At 41.6% G+C, this 22301-nt stretch overlaps 1 protein-coding gene across 4 annotated transcripts in view; it reads left to right on the top strand.

The window, feature by feature from the left end:
- Positions 1 to 22069, top strand: part of LOC109520771 (synaptic vesicle glycoprotein 2B-like) — a 35929-nt gene extending 13860 nt beyond the window's left edge. For 3 of the 4 annotated variants that reach the window (XM_019878243.1, XM_019878244.1, XM_019878245.1), the window contains 14 exons: positions 905 to 1452; positions 3032 to 3255; positions 6430 to 6610; positions 9584 to 9735; positions 9844 to 9977; positions 10272 to 10361; positions 12050 to 12163; positions 14001 to 14089; positions 14191 to 14266; positions 14638 to 14726; positions 16607 to 16740; positions 17390 to 17587; positions 18695 to 18854; positions 20677 to 22069. In XM_019878243.1, the coding sequence (XP_019733802.1) occupies positions 1211 to 1452; positions 3032 to 3255; positions 6430 to 6610; positions 9584 to 9735; positions 9844 to 9977; positions 10272 to 10361; positions 12050 to 12163; positions 14001 to 14089; positions 14191 to 14266; positions 14638 to 14726; positions 16607 to 16740; positions 17390 to 17587; positions 18695 to 18854; positions 20677 to 20860 (2067 nt within the window). In that variant the 5' untranslated portion in view covers positions 905 to 1210 and the 3' untranslated portion in view covers positions 20861 to 22069. The remainder of the gene's footprint in view (positions 1 to 904; positions 1453 to 3031; positions 3256 to 6429; positions 6611 to 9583; positions 9736 to 9843; positions 9978 to 10271; positions 10362 to 12049; positions 12164 to 14000; positions 14090 to 14190; positions 14267 to 14637; positions 14727 to 16606; positions 16741 to 17389; positions 17588 to 18694; positions 18855 to 20676) is intronic. The other variant, XM_019878246.1, reaches the window with a different exon arrangement.
- The last annotated feature ends 232 nt before the right edge of the window (positions 22070 to 22301 follow it).

The following is a 22301-nucleotide window of genomic DNA, read 5'->3' as shown; positions in this document are numbered from 1 at the left end:
CGCCGTCGCTTCTGGTTCCTGTTCTCCGGCGAGGCGAAGGTCGCCGTCGCTTTTAGTTCCTGTTCCCCGGCGAGGCAAGCCTTTGGACAACTTTGGGACGTCTGGGATCCGTCCCTTGAGGGAGGGGTACTGTCATGATTCGGTTTGGGACCAACAGGTGGCACTGTAGGGCTCTCCCTGCAGCTGCACACCTGTTGGTAATTAGTGGCTTTAAAAGGACTCCCAGCCCGAGCAATCATTGTCGGGTCATTGTTGCTTTGTGCTACTGTCATGTTTGTTTGCTGTCATGTTTGTTTCAGTCATGTTTTTGTTAGTGTTATGTTTTATCTTCAGTCATGTGTTTTGTTTGATACTTTGGACTTTGTTTGTTTTGGATTTCGTTTTCTCTGAGTTTTAATACAATCTTTCAAGTACACCCTGCTCCTCCCTCTTGCCTGTTTTTTGGGGTCCACCACCACCTCGCAACGTGACAATCCCAGGGGCCACTGAAAACATTCTCGCGGGCCGGCACTTTGACATATGTGCTCTAAATTATCCCTAGGTGTGAGTGTGAGCGCGGCTGGTTGTTCGTCTGTGTTTGCCTTGCGATTGGCTCGCAACCGGTTCTATTTACTGACATGAAGGGTCAGTAAATAGGAAAGGTTCTGGAATCTGTGGTTAACCACAGCCCAAATTATATTGCGCCTTTGAGCCTCCTCGACCAAGCAGACCCAACCTCCCACAACCCATGATAGCTTGATATAAGAAAACATAGCCAGACTTGAATACGGAGAAAAAAAAAAGTTGAAATTCCCACAGCACACTTCGTTGTTGCCCAGAAATATAATGTATATGTAACTTCAAGATGTGGAAAAGCTCATTGTGGTTTGACAATTAACGCAAGATTTTTTTTTCCTGTCTTTAGGTTTGGATGTTGGCGACACATTTTCCAGTTCTCTGAAGTCATCTCTGCACCACTGCAGCAACTGAAATCAGATCTTAAGACGTTCAGGCATGCACTATTACACACTCATTACAAGAAAGCAACAGGTGCAGTAACTGTGACTAACCGATCAGATATTTTCAAGCAATGCTATCACTGAGGGTTCACAGTTTATACCCTTAGAAGTTCAAACAGGCAGCTGATTATTTCCACTAATCACAAAAGCAGACAACTATTCACTTGTTGCAATTAGTTTGTCCACATAGAGAGAACGTAGAACCAGACAGGATGGCCGAGCGCTACCAAAACAACATATACCACCAAAGTGACGGCGACAGCTACGGGACTTACGCAGAAGGTGATGGAGGTGGTCACGATGGATACGGTTACCAGGCCGAATACCCTCCCCATGAAGAGGACGCTGCCAGTGACGTAACCGAAGGTCATGACGAAGAAGAGCAAATGTATGAAGGAGAATACCAAGGTATACCACATCCTGATGAGTTGAAGGCCGCACAGAGAGCTGCAAGGTGAGACACATCGATGATGCACTCCCAGGGCAAAAACATTTGGACCAAATATCTTTTGATGCCAACATCGTGTTACATTATACCAATATAAAATATGACTGTCAAAGTTAGTAAAGGCTACATCATAACACTTCTGAAATCATTGGTAAGGACTTACATTCACGATACATTCACTGCACACTGATTGTTGGCGTTGATAAACTCTAATTCCCCAAATCAAACTGCGCCAGAACTTCTCTGAATAGATCAATGCAATGGTTTCCACGAAGCATTGAAGTCCACCTGCCAATCTCTTTAGAGTTCAACATAAACATGGTGAAGAAGCATTGAACTGTTATACTGCACGTAAATTGAAAAAGCTGCCAATCTCAGCGCAAAAAGCACATTGTGTATGAAATGCGCTATATAAATAAAGTTGTCTTGCCTTACCTTGTCCTGTAACAGTACTGTGTTCGATTGTGATGTTGGACAGGCTATTTCTCCTTGTTTCTAATATTTTGGCATTGCGTTTATGAATCAGCAGTGGGGTTGGGGGAAATTGGCATTTGATTTTAATTAGATTCACAAATAAAATCACTTTTGAAATTAATTAACTAATGCAACATATTTCATGTATTCATGTATTCGGATTAAAAAGGTTCTGAATAAAAATTTAAAAAAAATGTAAATCTTAGCAGGGAAATATTAGAAACGCTTCCCAACAAAACCACTGCAAAATTAATGATATACAATAGGTAATAAAAACATTGCTAATATCTTAACTTTGAGTCAGTGTTTGTTGGACTTCACAAACTGCCCGCGGCTCAATTCTTTTTCTCCTCCTGAAGTACAAAATGTGTCCTGTAAATTGATTTATGGAACTTTAAGAATACAGTGTTGCAAAAAAAAAAAAAAAAAAAAAATCCGTATTCACGGCCCACTTTGTCCACATGTTATGTTAACGCCTCATTCCAAAGGGAATAAATTAACTTTTACCTCAAAATTATACTCAACACGTTATAATGCCAACATCGTAAGCTTGTGGCATCATTTTGAAAAAGACATGAGGCTAATTGCTGACAAATACTGTATGCAACTATTGTATGCATTTGCTAAATATGGTACTTTTATTTAAAAGTACCATAATTGAGCAAAGCTGAGAATAATTCCAGAGAGTACGGTACATTTAAAAATCTGCAAAAATCTCCCAAAACACTTTTTGAGATGTTGTTTGTAGCAATAAGGGGAATTAATCGAATCCATTTTGAAGTAAGGCTGTCTTATATAGAGCACAATGTTGAAAAAGTGAAGCACTATAATTACATTCCGATTCAACTAAGGGAGTATTAATTACAATAATAAAATCTAGATAGTCAGAAGGACAACATTTTGATATTATTTATAAATGATATCCGGGACTACAAAGTAGAACAAGAGCTAATTTTGAGTTTTGTTTGGAGTTTATATGGTCATTCTGTCCAATTGACGTCATCCCATTAAAAAAAAAAAAAAAAAAAAAAAAAATCCTTTTCATATTAATGTGAGCCCAATAGGGAGTGACTCAACCTCAAGACTTGTTTTCTTTCCCGTGCAATCTCAGGGCGAAATCTCGAGCTGGCGCTGCACTCTCGGAACTTCAGGAGTTATCCGAACAGTATGAGGATATCATGGAAGATTGTGGCCATGGGAAGTTCCAATGGACGCTCTTCATGGTGCTGGGCCTCGCTCTCATGGCTGATGGGGTCGAATGTTTTGTGGTTGCCTTTGTTTTGCCATCTGCCGAAAAGGACCTGTGCCTGTCCAATGCAGAGAAAGGGATGCTGGGTAAGGCTGACTGGCTGACTGATTTGATACTGGCTTCCTGGTTATGTATGCTCTTTGAGTTTGTCTACATCCACGATTCAATATGTTGCTCCATTCCAGGTGTGTGTTATCCTGTATATTGTCACATAGTGCTCGGCGAAAGTACTTGAATTTATAGAAATTTTGCTCATCACCAAAAGAACTTAAATTGCATCTGAGATTCTGTCGGGTGAAAATGCTGAGTGGCTTGTAACTCTGGGATGTCAGTAATTACAGTGCCCGGTGTTGAGAATAGTTCAACTGTTTATCTTCCATTACAATATCCATTCATGTTCCACATCACTCCTGTTCAGCGTCACGGGTGATGGAACTGACTTTAGGCGAAAGGCGGACTGCTTGTCGCCAGTCAGAGCAAGGCACATATTGACACGAGCAACCATTCGCACTTACTTTCACTCCTTCACTGAGTGAGAACTAAAACCACACTATCTGCATTGAAACTGAACCAAGTCAGGTGACGTCCGGGAACCCATGCAGCCTCAATTTTCATACTCTCAGTGACTCCATTACCATCTCAAAATGTCTTCACAACAGAATAGTCGTGTACAAAGTATGAGTACTTGTAAACGACCATTCAAGTTTTATTATTCGACATTTATTAAAATGTGTTAAATCACGTTGGGGACACACCCATATGGATGAGTGTCACTAATAGAGCATTGTTTATGCAGTAAATCCTCAAACTACCTCTCAAGTCAGGTTAGTCGGTGAGCACTGAGGATGCAGAAATGAATCAGCTTGCTGGGATTGCGTGCGGCGTCTTCGTTGCGCTGCATATTCAGGACTCACTCGAGTTGCTTATTTGTATTCTATAGGTTAATCGGGGCTGTGTTACAAACGGCATCGCACACTGCTGATGTTCGTAGAACTGTGAGAACAAATATTTAATGAGATAAAGGCTAAGCAACCAAACTTCACCGGGACACAAGTGACAAATAACTATAAACAGTAGCAGAAACAAAACACAAACAGCAGTCAAATGCAGACTTGAGTGTTTGTAAATGAAGAAGCAGGGCAGTGGATGTGAAAGGGAAATGAAAATGTGACTCGAACAAATATGGGCGGAGTAAATACGGTGCTGCAGTGCAGCCACCAAAAGCCATTTCTGTTTTAGATTAGATGTTCTAAAGTGGATTCTGGACACCAACGCTATTAATCATATGAAATGTTCTGATGTGTTGTCATATAGTCACGTAATATATATGTAGCACAAATAGGGATCATAATATGAATTTTCACAGCCAGAGCTCCCCCACCCCCTGTTGTATGACCATCTGCACACTGACGTTGTGTCGCAGTTAGTCGTGTTGCAACAGATACAGGACATCAAGTGCATTATTTGCACCACACAACTATTTGAGTCATTTGAGGAAATGCTGTAATTCCATCCACCACAGTCAAGCAACCTTGTCTCAACCTTGAGATGAATGAATGAATGTTTTTTTTAACACATACACAACACAATGCATCATTTCTGGAATTTAATTTACAGTTTCAGTCATACTCAAATAAGAGAACAAAACAAACACCAGCAACAACAAAAACAAACACAAACAAGTGAACAAGACAAGAAAACAAAATCAATGAGTCCACTATGTGCAGGAAATCAGACTATTGATCCATATGTAGATCCCTCAGGATGTAGCATGAAGCACGACACGAAGCCCATAAAAATACAGCGTCTATTCCTTGGCAACCCGTGAGAGCTGCAAGGACAGGCCTTCTCAGTCGCAGGTTTGGGAAGTGTAAGGGGGCTGGTAGGAATGCTCACGACCAAGCGTATTTTTAAATAATTGTTTTGGAAACAGGCCGTCCACAATTTCACACAGCCTTGTAGGTCTTTTCGCTTGACTGTCAACGGCGCCAATTTGCAATCAGTCAATTTTCCAGGCTGGCCCAACTACTCCTCGTTCTTTTCCATTTGGTGAAGCAACACCAACACCGCATTTTGACTTTTCAATTGAGTTTGGTCAACGCATGAGTCTGACTGTTGGTCACCCGTCTCACACCCTCCATTCAGGCCGTCAGCTTATTCCTTTCTAATGAAGCTGCTCTCGCCAGCTGAATTTCGCAATAGATCAGGAAACGTCCAACACCAAACAGCAGGATACCTTTTCTCAGAAGGCCAATCACGAAGATGTCTTCCACATCCTCTACGGACAGTATTGTCAGGCAAACCAAATTCCACTTCTGCTAAGGATCTAAAGTATACCCAGCAGCAAACACCTCAGAGGGGCCAGAAGGCTCCCTACTGCTTGCCCTTTCCATTGAAAAAATTTCATCCATACTGCTAGGAGTCCAGCAGACTAATTCCATGGTTTGTTTTTTGGAAGAAAAAAATATGGTTGGATGCTACATCACGACAGAAGACAGCATATTTTGACAGAGTTAGCAAGTAGAGGAGTGGGTGGGGATGGGGTGCAGAAGCAGAGCCAAACAGGAAAAAAAAAGAAAGATACTGCCGTGTGCCCTGCGTCACGTTAATACATCAACAATTATTTTAAGAATACATCGTCTAATAATAATCCGTCCATTATGACTTCTCCAAATCTGGAATGGTTACTATTTGGGAATTTAATAAGGATTTAGACCGGGTTGGTTTAGAAAAAAATAAAGGCAATGAGAACTCAGGCGTGTCTTTCTCAGCATCGGCTTATCGGAATACCCTTCTCCCTGCGATTCCGCATCGGCGCAGACGAGGAGGTTCACGGGGGGTTCGGACCCCTTGGAGGAGAGTCGATTCGGATTGTACCCGATCCAGTCCCAGCCTCTGACAATACGTAATCTCAGAGCCATCCACTAAAAAGGGTGAATGCCGTACCCCAATTCAATTCAAATAAACAAGTTTCCACTTGGTTGTCTTGTTGCATTTGCCATGAGTATGTGATGCAATAGTTAACACGGTGAATGTAGCTTACAAAAATGCATCTAATGATAGCAAAGTCATTGACATTTTATTTACAAAACACAAAGTCAAACCAGATGTTCTCATAGGGCACTTTCCATATTGATTAGGACTAGAAGGATGCTCCTCACAAAAACAAGTAAACCCCACACGAGTAAACACTAGATGACAGAGGTAAGGAAAAACTGACTCCTACTCAGGTCTATAAGACTCCTGTTTCTCTTCTGCAGGTCTGATTGTCTTCCTGAGTATGATGGTGGGAGCATTCATATGGGGTGGTCTCGCAGACAAAGTTGGCCGCCGATGCTGTTTGGTTGTCGCCTTAGCTATAGACTGTGTCTTCGTCTTCTTGTCCTCCTTCGCCCAGAGCTATGGCTTCTTCCTCTTCTTCAGGCTGCTCTCAGGCATCGGGTAACTCGCACTTAACCACACGCATACATCACAACATTTGTCTTTGTGAATATTTGTGTTGTTGTCTTCGCACATTTTTTGTGTTTTGAAAATACCTTTATTCTTCGATATACTGTACACCCCTATTTTCCACGCTTGTCATGCATGATTATGTTTGACCATTACATAGAGGTAAAAAATATTGCCTGCTTGAACTAGGAAAGTTGTCTGTGGTAGCTGCAGGTGACAGTTTCAACGAAGTAGTTTTTAAAGTTAATTAATAGCATTTAATCAAGATTCACTTAGTCATCGTCTGGTGTATGACATTAAACATTCAATTATTTATTTCTTGTGCAGTGACTCACATTTACAACACGGTGTATGCAGCCTGGTGTTTCATTGCAGGGACCAAGCGCAATGTTTAAGCTCAGAATAACTCCAGTCCGCTGGGATGCACACACACTCAGAAATCAGGTCACGGCAGAGCATAAATGATCCCATCCACAAACAGCTTGCATCGCATCGATAAATGTCTTGTAGGTGTAGCTTGCCTGCCATGTCCTGCCTCATTGTATGTGTGTAATAACCATGGACCTTCATGTGGCTGTGCAAACGTCTCGTTTTGTCATACATTTAGCATGGTGGATGGATATGACTCATGGTTTCTTTATAAGATGTACACTAGTTCCTGTGTGGTGGTATGCGTTGCAGGCTGGCTTTGTCTTACTTTTGACTTACTTTGGAGCTATATACTACTACTTTTACTTTCATCCATCCAATTTTTATACTGCTTATCTTCACTACCAGCTGACTCTGGGCAAGAGGCAGAGTGTACACTGGACTGGTCACCAGTAGATCAGAAGGTGTATTCACTTGCAGACAATCATTCACCCTCACATTGACACCTATGTGAAATTTAGTCTAACGCATAAGTGTTAAAGTCAAGGCCCGGGGGCCAGATCCGGCCCGCCACATCATTTTATGTGGCCCGCAAAAGCAAATCATGTGTCAACTTCCATGATCCTTGCTAAAGTCTGTACCGAAATGTCAAATTGTGATTGTGTGATAAATAACGGTGACATTTTGCAATTATTTTGTTACCCTGTTTCCACTCACTTGAACAATAATGGAACAAACAACAAACGAATAGCTGTTTTTAAGACGCGTCATAAGGAAGCCGTGACAGGTTCGACAAAGGTTGAAGTGACAACCGAAACTGTCAGCTCGGTTAGTTTTTCTCTTCACCAAAAGAGACCATTGTTTGGAAAAAAGAAACTTTAAATCTATTTGATCGAACAGATAGTTGACTTGAGTCAACAGACAAAACTAGTAATCCATCAATTTGTTTGTGTACAAGTAATAATAATACGATGAGATGATTCCGTAAACATTTATTCGGTTTCACTGTCATTACAGCCCCCCGAGGGAAGACGTGACTCCAAAGTGGCTCGCGACAAAAATGAGTTTGACACCCTTGGTCTAACGCAGGGGTCGGCAACCCAAAATGCTGAGAGACCTATTGGAGCAAAAAAATGAAAAACAAAAGTGTCTGGAGCCGCAAAAAATTAAAAGCCTCAGAAAGAAGGCAACACAGACTACTATCAAATGACTAAGTTGACTGCAAATGCACAATGAGCCTTCCCAATGAAATGTTTTTTTTTTTCCTGCAGTGCATCCTTTACAGCAGGGGGGCCAACCATTTTATGACCAAAGCTCTATTTTTCGATCAACCAGCCTCCCGCGACCAACCCGTGACCGCACACGCACGCATACGCACGCACTTCCACACACATCCCATTATGAGCAACAGCCATAACGGCGGCTAAGATGACCGAGGCACGGCACACACTTTTGCAGAGTCTTACCTTTTGTAGCTGACGTGTACCGTTTTAAAATGCTTCTCTCGGTCCTTCAGATTGCCATTCTTTGCCAGTTGCCTCAGTGAGTTGGACATGAAATGCCGTTTCTTCTTACAACAGCCTACTGCCTGGCATCCCGCTCTGCTAATGGAAACATGTGTCGCAGGCTACGACGCAAATCTTCATTGACAGAAATGTTGAAATGTAATATTTATTTGACATATTTTTACAGCATTGGAAAATGTTAAGAATGTTTGTCCTCTGACAGAAACCATATTCAAACAAAAAATATAATTTCACTGCCCTATGGAGATCGAACTAGTGTAACACACCAATGTCTGATATCAGGGATTTGGAATAAATGCTCAAATGGCTTGCCATACTGCCCCATCTTTTTCCAGTTTCAAACATTTTAAAAAGCTCCAGGGACCCACTAGGCAGCGCTAAAGAGCCGCATTCGGGCCCCGGAGCGGCCTGTTGCCGACCCCTGATCTAACGTTACTCTTTTGGGGAGGAAGCTGAGGAATACAGTACAACCACACACAAGCAAAGCGGCAACCTTTAAACTCATCACGGAAAGGCATGTCGAGCCGAGAATCAAAGCCGTAACCTCTCGACTGGGGGGGAAGATGTGCTAACCAACGGGCCACCCTGCTCCCCACTACTGATATTGAATAATAATTCATAACTAATTGATAATAAATATAAAGATAATAAAGAAGCAAGGTAGCGTATTGTAATAGTAACTGATATCCAATTTCTTAACATATCCTCATATCGTACTACTCCCAACGTTCACGTTGGCCATGCAAGACAAACTATCAATGTGAGCAAGATAAATTGTGTTTTAAAAAAATGATACCATTTGCAAATGCAAATTAAAATGAGTAATGCAAGTATGCGGTATGCATTCTAGTCGGATATATATACCTACATGTGTATTTGTTTACCTGCAGATAACTGTTTTCGTGGTCCAAGTGGACTCTGCTCTTGTTTGCATGACTTTTATTTCCATTATTATTTTTAATCACAGCTCATGTCTACGTCATGTGATTATTACATAGGAAAAACAGTTCTATGCCAATAATTCTTTGAAGCAAACAGCTGTAGTTAAAAGAGTCCATCTGTTTTTCAGTATCGGTGGCACAGTGCCGATTGTCTACTCGTACTTCTCTGAGTTCCTCCAGATGGACAAGCGAGGAGAGCATCTTTCCTGGTTATGTATGTTTTGGATGATTGGTGGGATTTATGCCTCTTTCACTGCCTGGGGAATCATTCCCAGATATGGTAAGATCCTCATATATCTGTCTAATGTGATCAGAGCAACATGCGCAGTAAAACTTGCCATACAATCTTAAGTTTAATAATTTACATTTGCACTTGTATTTTGTGTAGGTTGGGGGTTCAGTATGGGCACAGAGTTCCAGTTCCACAGTTGGAGGTTATTTGTTTTGGTTGCAGCTCTTCCTGCCATCGCCTCTCTGGTCGGGCTAACATTCATGCCTGAGAGTCCCCGCTTCTTGCTTGAGGTGAGACTGCCCCCATGTTTGGGCTTAATGCCTACATTTGTATATTAGGATATAGATGTTGCGTTTTTTCAATGCAGCCATCTGCATGACTTAAAAATTCAACAAACAGCATTCATTACGCAACTTAGTAATAGGCATTAATAGTGTGTCAAATACAGTAACTTTAAATACAGAATGTGCATTGAATATGTCCAGACATCTTTTTGTTCTTGTATTGAGCGACAAACACGAAGCATCCAACTGTGGATGTAATGTGTGGAATTGGTGCTAAAATTGGGATCACTTTCCGAGCAGAATGCCAAGCACGATGAAGCATGGATGATTCTGAAGCGGGTCCACGACACCAACTGGAGAGCCAAAGGACAGCCGGAAAAAGTCTTCACTGTGAGTAAGAACTTTGGATTGGAGCCTTTCATAATTATCAATCGAGGTCTCTATATGGACAGTATTGCATATGCAAAATATACAAAAAGTCAACTCGACTTTTAGTTCAATCAACATTAAAGTTCCAACATTGCAAATTCATACTCAGTGCAGATTCTAAAATCGGTTTTCCATCTTCAATGCCATGTTTTTTCAGACCAATACCACTGTGGGTACAAATCTCTTGAGTTCTCACCGATACAAAGTAATCGATACCACATGTACTTTTGATGTCTACAATCTCGATGATCATTTTAAAACCCCCGTGCAATGCAGGTACACTTCATGTACACCTGACATGCGTTGTGTTGTAAAAACGAATGCATGCCACAGGTTCAAAACCCATGCATGGCATGCATTTGTTTTTGCAACACAACGCATGTCAGGTGTACATGAAGTGTACCTGCATTGCACAGGGGTTGTAAACAGAGACATTTTGTTGATATCGGAGCACAGCGATAACAAATAAACATGGGTCACATTCCCAAAACAGGTAGCAAAAATACTTAAATCGTGTCAATCGTGCGGTGGCCCTGGTGACGCAATATGTCATTGTGGAAGCTACACGTACGGACCCTAGCAGATGAATCCAAATTTAGCTGGAAGCTAACGACTAAACTGGACCTCCCCTCAGTGCGAGTTTAAATCCCTCCAACCATCCATTTTCAACACCACTTATTCTGAACAGGGTCGCGGGGAGTTGTTGGAGCTTATCCCAGCTGACTTCGAGCGGAAGGCAGACGACACCTCTAATTGGTGGCCAGTCATTCGCAGGGGACATTTAGAGACAAACAACTATTCTCACTCATAATCACACCTAGGGACAATTTAGAATGTCCAATTAATCTACAGTGCAGTTTTTGGAATGTGGGAGTACCCGGAGAAACCCCACGCAGGCACAGAGAGAACATGCAAACTCCACACAAGAAGGCCACGGCCTGAAATCGACCCCTGCACATCCGCAATCTCAGGTGGACAAGAGAGAGAGAGAGAGAGAGAGAGAGAGAGAGAGAGAGAGAGAGAGAGACACACAGAGAGAGGGAGGGAGGAAGGGAGGGACGGACAGATGGATGGATAGTCTGGCAACCAGTTTAGGGTGTACCTGCCTGCTGCTCAAAGATGGCTGGGATAGGCTCCGGCATGCCCACGACCCTCATGAGGATAAGCGTCTTGGATAATGGATGGATGAATCGTATTCAAAATATTACTTATTTCAATAAGTATGATCACATTCATAGTCACATTCAGCCAGTTTGAAGTTTTCAGATCATTTTAATGATGAAATGAACCCTTTTTGTTGGAAAAATTGCATCAGGCATTAATATTCTCAGGATAGCTTTGAATATTCTGACACATCTGGAGGGCAAAATTTAGAAGAGTTTTATTTTAAATGGATATCAGTGTAGCATTTACATAAAATTAGCCTCAGGGTTGTGTTAAAGAAGTGAAGAAACAAGACCAAGAAGATATGTTAAAGATTCAGCGTTGGTGATATCGTGAACACCATTAAAAATTTAGTTTCCTCTTTGAAAGTTGCTTTTAATTGAAGAAATTTTAAATTACACCATTTGAGATGTTGTAGAGTTTCATTGGTCGTGGGACAAAGATACAGTAAGATCAGTATGTCAGTTCTCCTTTTCATTCTTTAGGTGACACACATCAAGGCTCCAAAGACCGCAGAGGATGAGTTAATCGAGATTCAAAGTGCTACAGGAACAGCTGTACAACGCTGGGCTGTCCGTTCACTTACACTCTGTAAACTGGTAAGTACAGATTCCATTGTGTGTGTGTGTGTGTGTGTGTGTGTGTGTGTGTGTGTGTGTAATGAGGAGAAGGTGGGATACAAAATAGAAGGATTTATGAATAAAAGGCATTTTATATGGGCCAACATTATGACTTTCTGAGGAAGTGTGTGCAAATGTGTGCGTGTGTGTGTGTGTTATATATATATATATATTAAATGTAATTAAGAGTACAGATTCCAATTCTTGCATTGCTGCTCTGGTGTAATGTTAATCCCAAACAGGCTGTAGTCCTAATTCACTAGCAGCTATAGTTTCCAAAATTAAATTGAAAAAGTAACAATGTTACTCGACAACAGGGGTGTCAAATTCATTTTTTGTCGTGGGCCACTTTGGAGTTACATCTTCACTCGGAGGGCCGTTAAGACAAACCGAATAAATGTTTAATCATCACATCGTATTATTACTTGTCCACAAAAAAAAATGATGGATCACTAGTGTTGAAATCAGTCAAGTATTTGTTCAATTATTGCTCAAGTGCGTATAAACGGGGTAACAAAATTATTGCAAAATGTAACTGTTTTTTATTACGTATGACAATTTGAGATTTCAGTCCAGATTTAAGCAAGGATCATGGAAGTTGACACAGATGATTTGCTTTCGCGGGCCACATAAAATGATGTGTCGGGCCAGATCTGGTCCCTGGGCCTTGACTTTGACACATATGCTCGACAGATTATTTGACATTAAAAAGAAACAAGTTACGTTTATGATGATTTGGTTTGAAAGTTAGTAAAATTACAAGTTACATGATTAATTTAATTCAACAGCTGCAAATGCCACCTCAATATAAAAATGACAACCGGTTTTCCTAATAGTTTTTTCTTGGAAATTAATAATAGCATATGAACCCTTTCTTGCACCACTAATGATAACCTTTAACCTGATAACATGATAGGCTGTCCCTGAAAGGGTTACTAGCGTGATTGAATATAGAAAGAATTTTGATAAATGAATGAATTGGGCAACAAGTGCAGTGAACCTGACTCCTGCACAAAAACTAGCATTTGGCATCTACGAAAATGGAGCCCTATGGTGGACTCGTGTCAGAGTTTCTTACCCGGACAAAGTTAAACAAATGACTCGACACACAGGGAAGATTGTCTCTCTTCGGCGGAAGTGGATCTCTGAGAGCGAACGACGGGGAGTTGCTCCGTGATCGCACTCAGAGTCCCCTGTCCTCCTGTCTGACTTTTATTGTTAACATTTGCAAAATACAAGAAAAACACTGCCCTCGAGATTTGTATACCACGCCCCAGGTCCGGCCCCTCGGTAGTGATCTGATACGCTAACACCTCGCAGTCCGGTCTACCCGAACACATAAGTCACAGACTTTGCTGATGACAAATGTCCGCCTGGGCGCGACAGCTGTTCCCAAACCGTCTTTTGATATTCAACAACACTTTGTTCCTAATTTGTTTATTCTCACTCTGTCATTGAGTCTAGCCTTCTTCCATCTGTTCGCCTCCCTTGCTTTTGACGTGATTACTCAAAAAGCCCTCCGCCCAAACAGCCAACACCTCTGCGCTGAATACGCACCCAAACGTCAAGACATGCCCAAATTAAATCGAAATTGAAACTTTAAACATGATACCATTTTGCTCATAGATTTCTCTATCAACTAGTGATAAGTGATCACTTATCTCTAACCCTGTTATCTGGGATAGATTGCAGCTTCCCCTATAACTCTGAACAGAATATTCAGTACACTGTATGAAATAGGGTGGACGGATTAAACCAATTAGAAAGGTTAATTCGATGTAGATTTTCTGTAATATGGATTTGTGTTTGGTCCCAGGTACTAAAGAATGTAGCATCTCTCTTTTCTGCCGAGCTGAAATTTGCTACTCTCTTCATGGCCATCATCTGGTTCTGCATGGCTTTCAGGTTTGCCCACAGTCTCACCCACTGGATATAAAACTTTCCGGTCATTGCATTTTAAACATTTGCTTTTTTTTTTCCCCTTTGGTCACACTGCTTTGTTTCAGCTATTATGGCCTATCTGTGTGGTTTCCAGACATGATCAAGCACCTTCAATATGAGGAGTATGAGTCGAGAGTCAAGGTAAAGCATTGCATTGCATTCATTGATCTGTTCGTTGTATCTCTTCTGTGGGACCCCTCGCAAACCAGATGTTGCATCTCTTGGGGTTTATCCCACATAAAGAATTTTCAACATCTAAACATTATTACGATTGCTTTTATCAAACCAAACTTTTTAGTGTATGGCGGCATGTACTGTACAGTATATTCTATTGCATCTCTTTAGCACTTGATTTGTACAAATCCCCCATCCCATCTGTGAAATGTTAATATTGTCCTGATGATTTTTCAACTTGTAATACTTCACCCTGACACAGTCCCATCGTATCGATTGGATTTAATTCGACCATTTCAAGCATATTTGCATCTGACTGAAGTTGTTGCTGTCTTCAGGTATTCCATAAAGAGAAAGTGGAGAACTTTCATTTCAACTTTTCTTTAGAGAACCAGGTCCATAAAGAAGGGGAATATATCCATGACAAGTAAGTGCCACTTTCCCATTCTCTTCAGTTACCGGTACTTAATTGACATTTAAATAAAATCAGGAGGTTACTGGACTGATATCAAAATGTTGTTGTACAGTTTTAATACTTCACCTTCTCTACTTAGTCCTTTCTCAGTGAAGTTATTATAAATCATCTCGATGGGAAGCGTACAGCTTCTGTATTGTGAATATGGTCGGGATTCCATGCATTGCGATTTCAAAAGCATCATGAGCACCTTCTGCCAAGTACACAAGAGTGAATGCAGATTATCATTCATTTCACTTGTTGTTACCACAAAGGTCATGCTTTGCTCTATGTGACACATTCGCTATTCGTTAGTGATCAATCATTTTGCTCTTGCATGTACTCTTGTCCAAATGCTTAAATTTGGGAGATTATAAACCTCAGGAGGTTGACGGCTAAGCATCATTTAATTGCTGGATACTGATCGATAAAATGCGGGTAAATGCTACTGACTTAAAAAGCATCCACTGGGTCGAAAGATCTGCTCTGGTCAGTCTTGGTGTTTTAAATGAAGTGTTCAATTGAGGTGAAGGCAAAAAGTTACCAATAATGACTTTTTTGTCATAAAACTAAGTTGAAATTGAAATGTGAGGTTAGGCTAAGACCTGACGCGGTTCTAGTTTTTATGTTTTGTTACTGTGTTTTGATACAGAAAAAAATATCTACTTAATAACAGCTTTTTCTGGTAATTTTGAATCATTCCGTTCCTCTTGGTTTCAGCTTGCAAGGGCATGTCCATCCATCCATCCGTTTACTTCCGCTTATCCGGGGTTGGGTTGTTGGGGCAGAAGCTTCAACAGGGAAACCCGAACTTCCCTCTCCCCAGCCACTTTGTTCTGCTTTTCAAGGGGAATCCCAAGGTGTTCCCAGCCCAGCCAAGAAACAATGTCTCTCCAGCGTGTGCTGGTCGTCCCCGGGGCCTCCTCCCTGTGGGACATGCCAGCTGACTGGCTTTCTCTTCTGCACCACGACTGCTGCGGCTAATGTTTTGCCAGTTTAAAAATCTGGCCAATCGCGGCCTTTCACAATTGCCCATCCCACCTTCCTCCCTGCGATGTTTCCAGTCCATTGCATTTTGTCTCCGGTGGCCTGAAATGTGATTGACGCAGCCGCCGGAAACACAAATTAGCATGACAGAGAGTGACGGTGATCGACGATACTCTTCAGCGCGTTGTGTGCTGTTGTTCCTTTCCATTACAAAGTAAATGAGGGATGTGTGTAAAGCCTAAGCTGCTTGAAAGACAGTTTTGGCAGCCAATGAAAATATTTGTTCTCAACATGCCGTTCTGAAACGTTTTTATTGGTTGTTTGTCTAATCAGAAATGAATCCAGGAACAAATCGATTTTCATTCATTGGAAGCTACATCACCAAATGTGTGTCCTGCCGTTTGTTCACAGGCGAAACATTCTCATTTCTCCAAAGTGAAAAATTGGAATTTTGTAGCTGCTAATAGGCTTCAAATCATCTGTACATGACCACATGAAAGGACATAAAACAAAGTTTTCAGTATACAGTATGTGACTACTACTGCTGTATAATACTTGACTTCTATGCTATTGCAGAATTCAAACAAAACAAAAGGACAGAATGGGACTTCAATACAATAACAAGTTTTCCGCTGAAAACGGGATACGACCATGGAGCTCATCATGTGTGCATACATGTATGCACTGTATGGTGTCCATATTTATGCGTGCGGCAAAGCATGTTTGCATAGCAGTTGTGATTAACTGCTACAATTTGTATTACTGAGACCATTCTGCTCATTCTGCAATTCCCCCAGCAATAGAAGTCCGAGTCCATGTTTTCTTTGTCTATTGGCTTGTCTGTGTGTCCCATCCCATACTCATAGGTTCATCAAAATAGAACTGAAGTCTGTGAAGTTTGAGGACTCGTTGTTTGAAGACTGTCTCTTTGAGGACATCAAGTCCACTGACACGGTGTTTGAGAACTGCACCATACGCAACACTGTCTTCACAAATACAGGTAGGTTCGGGTGAAGCAGCTCATTGTTAGTGAGGCTCAGCAATTGGGCCGATATATTTTCTCAGTTTTATGGTTTGAGGCAGATGGGGAAAAAAAAAAATCACTTCATCGGGTCGACCACCTTCTTTGCAGCTCCATACGCGAGGTGTAGCAGAAATGATCGGAAATGGATTAGAAAAGAAATGTTTCAAACTTAACCTCCAAACTATGAGTTTCCATTTTCACTGTGTTTGTGACCACTAAAGAAATTCTGCGGTTTGATTCGTTTAGTGGGCGAGAAGAGCCGTGCTGGAGCAATCTCCCCACGTACTTAACCTGGCTCTGTGTTTTTACTTTTTTTTTTTTTTTTTTTTTTTTTTTAATTCCTGCCTCCCAAACTCAGGGGGTCATTAAGAGGACCCATTTTGAAAACAGCTGATCCAAAACCAAGATCCCAGAAACATCCTTCCAGGAGTGCATGAAAGCTTAGCACAGAATGCTTGGAAAGTGCATTCGACTCCAGAAGGTTTACTTTGATGGGGAAACTTCTAGTTTGTATTTTGGATTTGATTGAGCCACCTCTTTACTTTTCATTTTATCTCACCGTCGCAATACAGAGAGGGACAACAGCCTGTACCTCCCTTAACCATGATGTTCTTTGTCTCTGTAGATCTGAAGGAGAAGTTCATTGACTGTAAAATGGAAAACAACACCTTTGAGCACGACAAACATGGCTGCCACCTGGACACCGGTGAAGAGAATGATATCCTCATATATCTGGTCAGCTTCCTTGGCAGTCTGGCCGTGTTGCCTGGCAACATAATTTCCGCCCTCTTCATGGAGAAGATTGGCAGAGTCAAGATTATAGGTGATGTGTATTTTACTTTGCTGATTTCTCTGCTGGGATTGGCTGATTTAGATACCCGAAAGGCTCAGTGAGACTGGAGATTCGGCATCTGGAGACATGTTTCAATACATCATAAGCCCTTTTTGACCCATAAATCCATCAAGAGCTCCACAATTTTTTTTTACTCACCCTTAGCAGAGGTACCTATAGGTGCTTGAGATGAGTTCATAATAGTATTCCTCAATAACATTCATACTGAACTGATCCCAAGCTGCCTGCATACAAGTCAGGCGAGTGTACCATCAGTGACAATGTTGCTGTCAGGTCGATCACAAGCAATCAGAGCCTTAAGACAAACTTCTAAACAAAAGAGCGACTCGAAGTCAAGCAGAGTTGTCTTTCTTGAAAGGAGAGTTGCGCTAAGACGTGTCTCGCTTTACAATCTCGGAACAGCTCTGGAGCCGAGATGTGTAAACCGTGATAGTCTCGGGTCAGCTCTGAAGAAACTGTGCTGTCTCGTCGCTTTTATTCTCTTTAGGGAATTTACAGAGGGCTAGAGGCACATACACACAATGCATTCCTGAGTGGTTAGAGGGGTCATGCTGGAGGTCAGTATTTGTGATTGCAGATGTTGACGCATCACAGGCGAGACGTCCTGGGGCTGGTATCTTTGCTTCTTTAACAGACGCTGTTAACCTCACTTCAAAGCTGCGAACAGTAACCAGCTGGTCTTCTCATATCCAATTACTCTTACAGTTGCTTTATAATATATTTCTATTGTATAGTTACAGCATTTGCCTTTATGTTTGGTCACTCTGGCTTACTGTGTTTGTATGTTCGGAATTGCTAAATTAAAAAATCAAGTACATTACGGCGACTTTGACAAAGATCGTCCTTTGGTGGTCTCTCTGCCTACCGAAGACGTCACGTCAATATTTCATGGTTTGTATACATGCATTACATACATACAATCTTGCACTCGTCTGTGAAATTACCAACAAGAGGTCGAATCTGCCTTCGCGCAGAGATATGCTGTGAACCACGAAAATAGAGCCAACATTGTGGGTAGGACAGTCAAGCCTTTGAAGGAGGATTTTGCCATTTGAATTGGAATTATCGTCTCCTCAGGTGGCTCGATGCTGATCTCAGCAGGCTGTACCTTCTTCCTGTTTCTGAGCTTCAGTCAGTCTGCAATTATCGCTCTCCAGTGTCTCTTCTGTGGCGTCAGTGTGGCTGCATGGAATGGCATCGAGGTGGTGACAGTGGAGCTTTACCCTGCTTCTAAAAGGTACGTACCCGGTTTGGTCCCAACAGTCTGATTTGTTTTATTGATTCATTTTTAACCTGCCCTGTTCATTTTCATGGTCATGCAGATTTTTTTTAATGCAACACCAGTTTTGCTGAGCAACAAGGGGAGTGTGAAAAATTCCTTCCATGGTTGTTTGTGTTGCGATGTTAACTGAAAAAGCAGCCTGATAGAAAAGGGTTAGAGGCGACAGACAGCATGACAGAGAAGACATCGGGAGTGGGGATACAAACAGCAGAACAATAATTCATACATAGAATGGTATGACAAGTAATACTGTATTGGCCCAAATATAAGACGGTATTTTTTGCATTGAAATTAGACTTAAAAAGTGGGGGTCGTCTTATATTCGGGGTCTAGACATTATACCCATTCATGACGCTAGATGGCGCCAGATATCAATGAAGCGAATGCCGAACTTGACTCCCAGGCCAAAGTGAACCCCTGCCACGAAAAATAAAAATGAAAATAGCGGTAGCACAAAGAAGAAAAATAAAAAGTAGCGGTAAGAAGGAAAAGAGAAGAAAATAATAGAAGAGACAACAGAAAATGGAGAAACGTAGTGACAATCTGGACAAAAGTGCTTAACCGGCAGCTGAGGAGAAGTTATGATGTCATTTACATTTCAAAAACCAGAACCCATTCATTTACGAATGTGATTGCACTTTAGATTTGAATGAGGCAAAATAACATGCTTTTTCTCTCAAATATATTGTTATAATCATTTGTTTCAGATGTACTGTAATTATTTTCTGCATAAAAATTAATTTGGTGTTCAAAAAGTCTTTTTTAAAACTTGAGTCTTGAAAAAGAGGCGGTCGTCTTATAACCAAGGCCGTCTTATATTCGGGCCAATACGGTATTACGAGGGTCATTCAATAAATTAGGTGATTTTTTTGGTACAAGGACTTCTAATACAGAGAGACGCTTAAAAAATTTTTTTAAATCCACATAGTCTCCCGGCAGTGTTACACACTTTTCCCATCTGTGCACAAGCTTCCATAATCCCCCAGCATAAAAATCTTTGGATTGATGTCTCAGCCAGTCGCTCACAATACTTTTGACTTCATCATCACTTTCAAACTTCGTGCCTCTCATGAACAAAGCTTTTAAGGGACCAAACAGATGAAAGTCTGAAGGGGCAAAGTCTGGGCTGTAAGAGGGATGAGGAAGCAGTTCCCAGCCTAGCTTGTTGGTGGTCTGCACCATTTGGGCTGCTGTGTGAGGCCTTGCGTTGTCATGATGCAAGATGACTCCTTCTGACTGATGACCCCTGCGTTTGTTCTTTATGTCTTTCTTGACCTGCCTCAGCAGTTAACAATAGTTGGCACGAAATCCATTGTGGTGGTATTAAGAGCCAACAAGATTGTGTCCATTGTGTCCTAATATTTATGGGCTTGACTGCAATCGCAGCGCTCAGAGGATTCAAACTCTAAAATTATGCACAGCTTTTTTTTTCTTTGAATATTTCATTTGATTTTTTTTTCCTGCAAGGTGAAAAACAGAAAAATAATAATAACAATGAATCTCTCCAAAAAACCTTAGCATCAGCATCCAATCAGATAGATCTTGTGTCGTCATTAAAACTGTTTACCTCCACATCTGTGGAACTGATTTGATATGTGTTACATTCTTGTTGAACCGGGAATGCTCAATTTGTCAATCTGGCATCGCATTTTGACCACAGTAATTCGGGGTGGGGGTTACAATTTCTACTTTCTGCCAAAAATAGCGCATCAAGCTATTTTAAGCTTTGGGGGGAAAAAAATCAAATAAAATCTTCTTACATCTGTCTGTATCCCAGGGCAACAGCCTTTGGCGTCCTGAATGCTCTCTGTAAGCTGGCAGCGGTTCTTGGCAGCTCTATCTTCGCCAGTTTTGTGGGCATCACCAAAGCCATCCCCATCCTGCTGTCATTTGTTGCGCTGGTCTGCGGCGGCGTGGTGGCCCTCAAACTGCCTGACACGCGAGAGAAAATTCTCCAGTGAGGTCACTTGAGGTCCGGTCGTGCGAGCGTTTAAGACATGATGTTGATGTTGAAGTCTTGGCAGCACCAATTGACTTTTACTGCACTTTTTTCCCCCATTGCAAGGATGGAAGCAACTAACACTTTTCCAATACAAAATGCCATGTTCTAATGTTAATTTTTTTATGTTGACAATGTGTGTTTTGAGAGGCTGATCAGGCAGCGTGTGATGAGATACATTTAGTTTACACTCATTAAAATTGCAGGCAGGCACATTCAATAAGAAGACACCGGTCACATGATGTGCTCTGTGTTGAATATGTCATGTCAATTGACCTTACAAAGTGACTACAAAAGTTTGGAATTGTCTCCAGAAACAAAACAAGAGTCAATTGTGATTGTTTTGGAAAAATGACACTGCAGTTATGATGAGCTAACATCCAGCTTGTCTAAAGGCCATTTGTGTCCTTGTTAAATGTTTACCTGTGTCAGTTCTATAGACTGGTACATTTAAGGGAGAATAAACTGTGAAAATTAAATCAATAGGCCACATTTTTAAGTCTACTTAAATTAACGGCTAAATCGCACCTACGCCTTTGGCCAAAGATTTGCCAAACAACTCGTTTTTATAACTATCGTCGATTATGTATTATTATTATTCAGAGCTCCTTTACATTGTTGATGTTTATTTTCTTGCTGACACTATTAGAGAGGTGTTAATTTGTTAAATATTCATCCAAGTATTTCCTATTATCCCATTGATGGATTGAAGAAGTCAAGTCAGCTTTTATTGTCAAATATGCTTTATGTGTAACATACAGCACAGATAAAATGACTTTCCTCTCTCAACCACAGTGCAAACATATAGTGCATTGAAGACACAGATAAAATTTACGTAAAAATGTCATAAGACATAAATAAATAAAATAAATAAACAAATAGCAACAACAGACAACCAGGGCACTTGTGATTATTGCATATTCGTAGTGACTTGTTTGAAGTGCAATAATCGGATGTCAGATGCTGGGGGAGGGACACCGATTGTGGCAGGAGGCGGGGGGGGGCAGGAGGCAGGGGTAGACGGGGGAGGTGGGGTGCGGGCAGAACATGGAGGGAGTTTAGCCTCCTGACCGCCTGGTGGAATAAACTGTTCTTGAGCTTGGTGGATTTAGCAGAGAGACATCGCAGCCTCCTCCCCGACGGCAGCACGTCGAAGAGGCTGTGAGACGGTGGGTGGGGTCACCTGCGATCTAGGTGGCTTAGCGGGTCAGACGAGAGTTCTAAGTGGCCGCGAGTGGATGAAGAGAGACACCAATGATCTTCTCAGCCGCTCTCACAATGCGCTGCAGACTCTTTCGACAGGACACGGTGCAAGCGCCGTACCACACGGTGATGCAGCTGGTAAAGATGCTCTCAATGGTGCCTCTATAGAAAGTCTGCATCATGGGGGGCGGGACTCTTGC

The sequence above is a fragment of the Hippocampus comes genome, unplaced genomic scaffold, assembly GCF_001891065.2.
Source record: "Hippocampus comes isolate QL1 unplaced genomic scaffold, H_comes_QL1_v1.1 scaffold37, whole genome shotgun sequence".
Classification (NCBI taxonomy): domain Eukaryota; kingdom Metazoa; phylum Chordata; class Actinopteri; order Syngnathiformes; family Syngnathidae; genus Hippocampus; species Hippocampus comes.
Note: the sequence above shows the minus strand (reverse complement) of the source record. Positions and strands in the feature narration are given on the sequence as shown.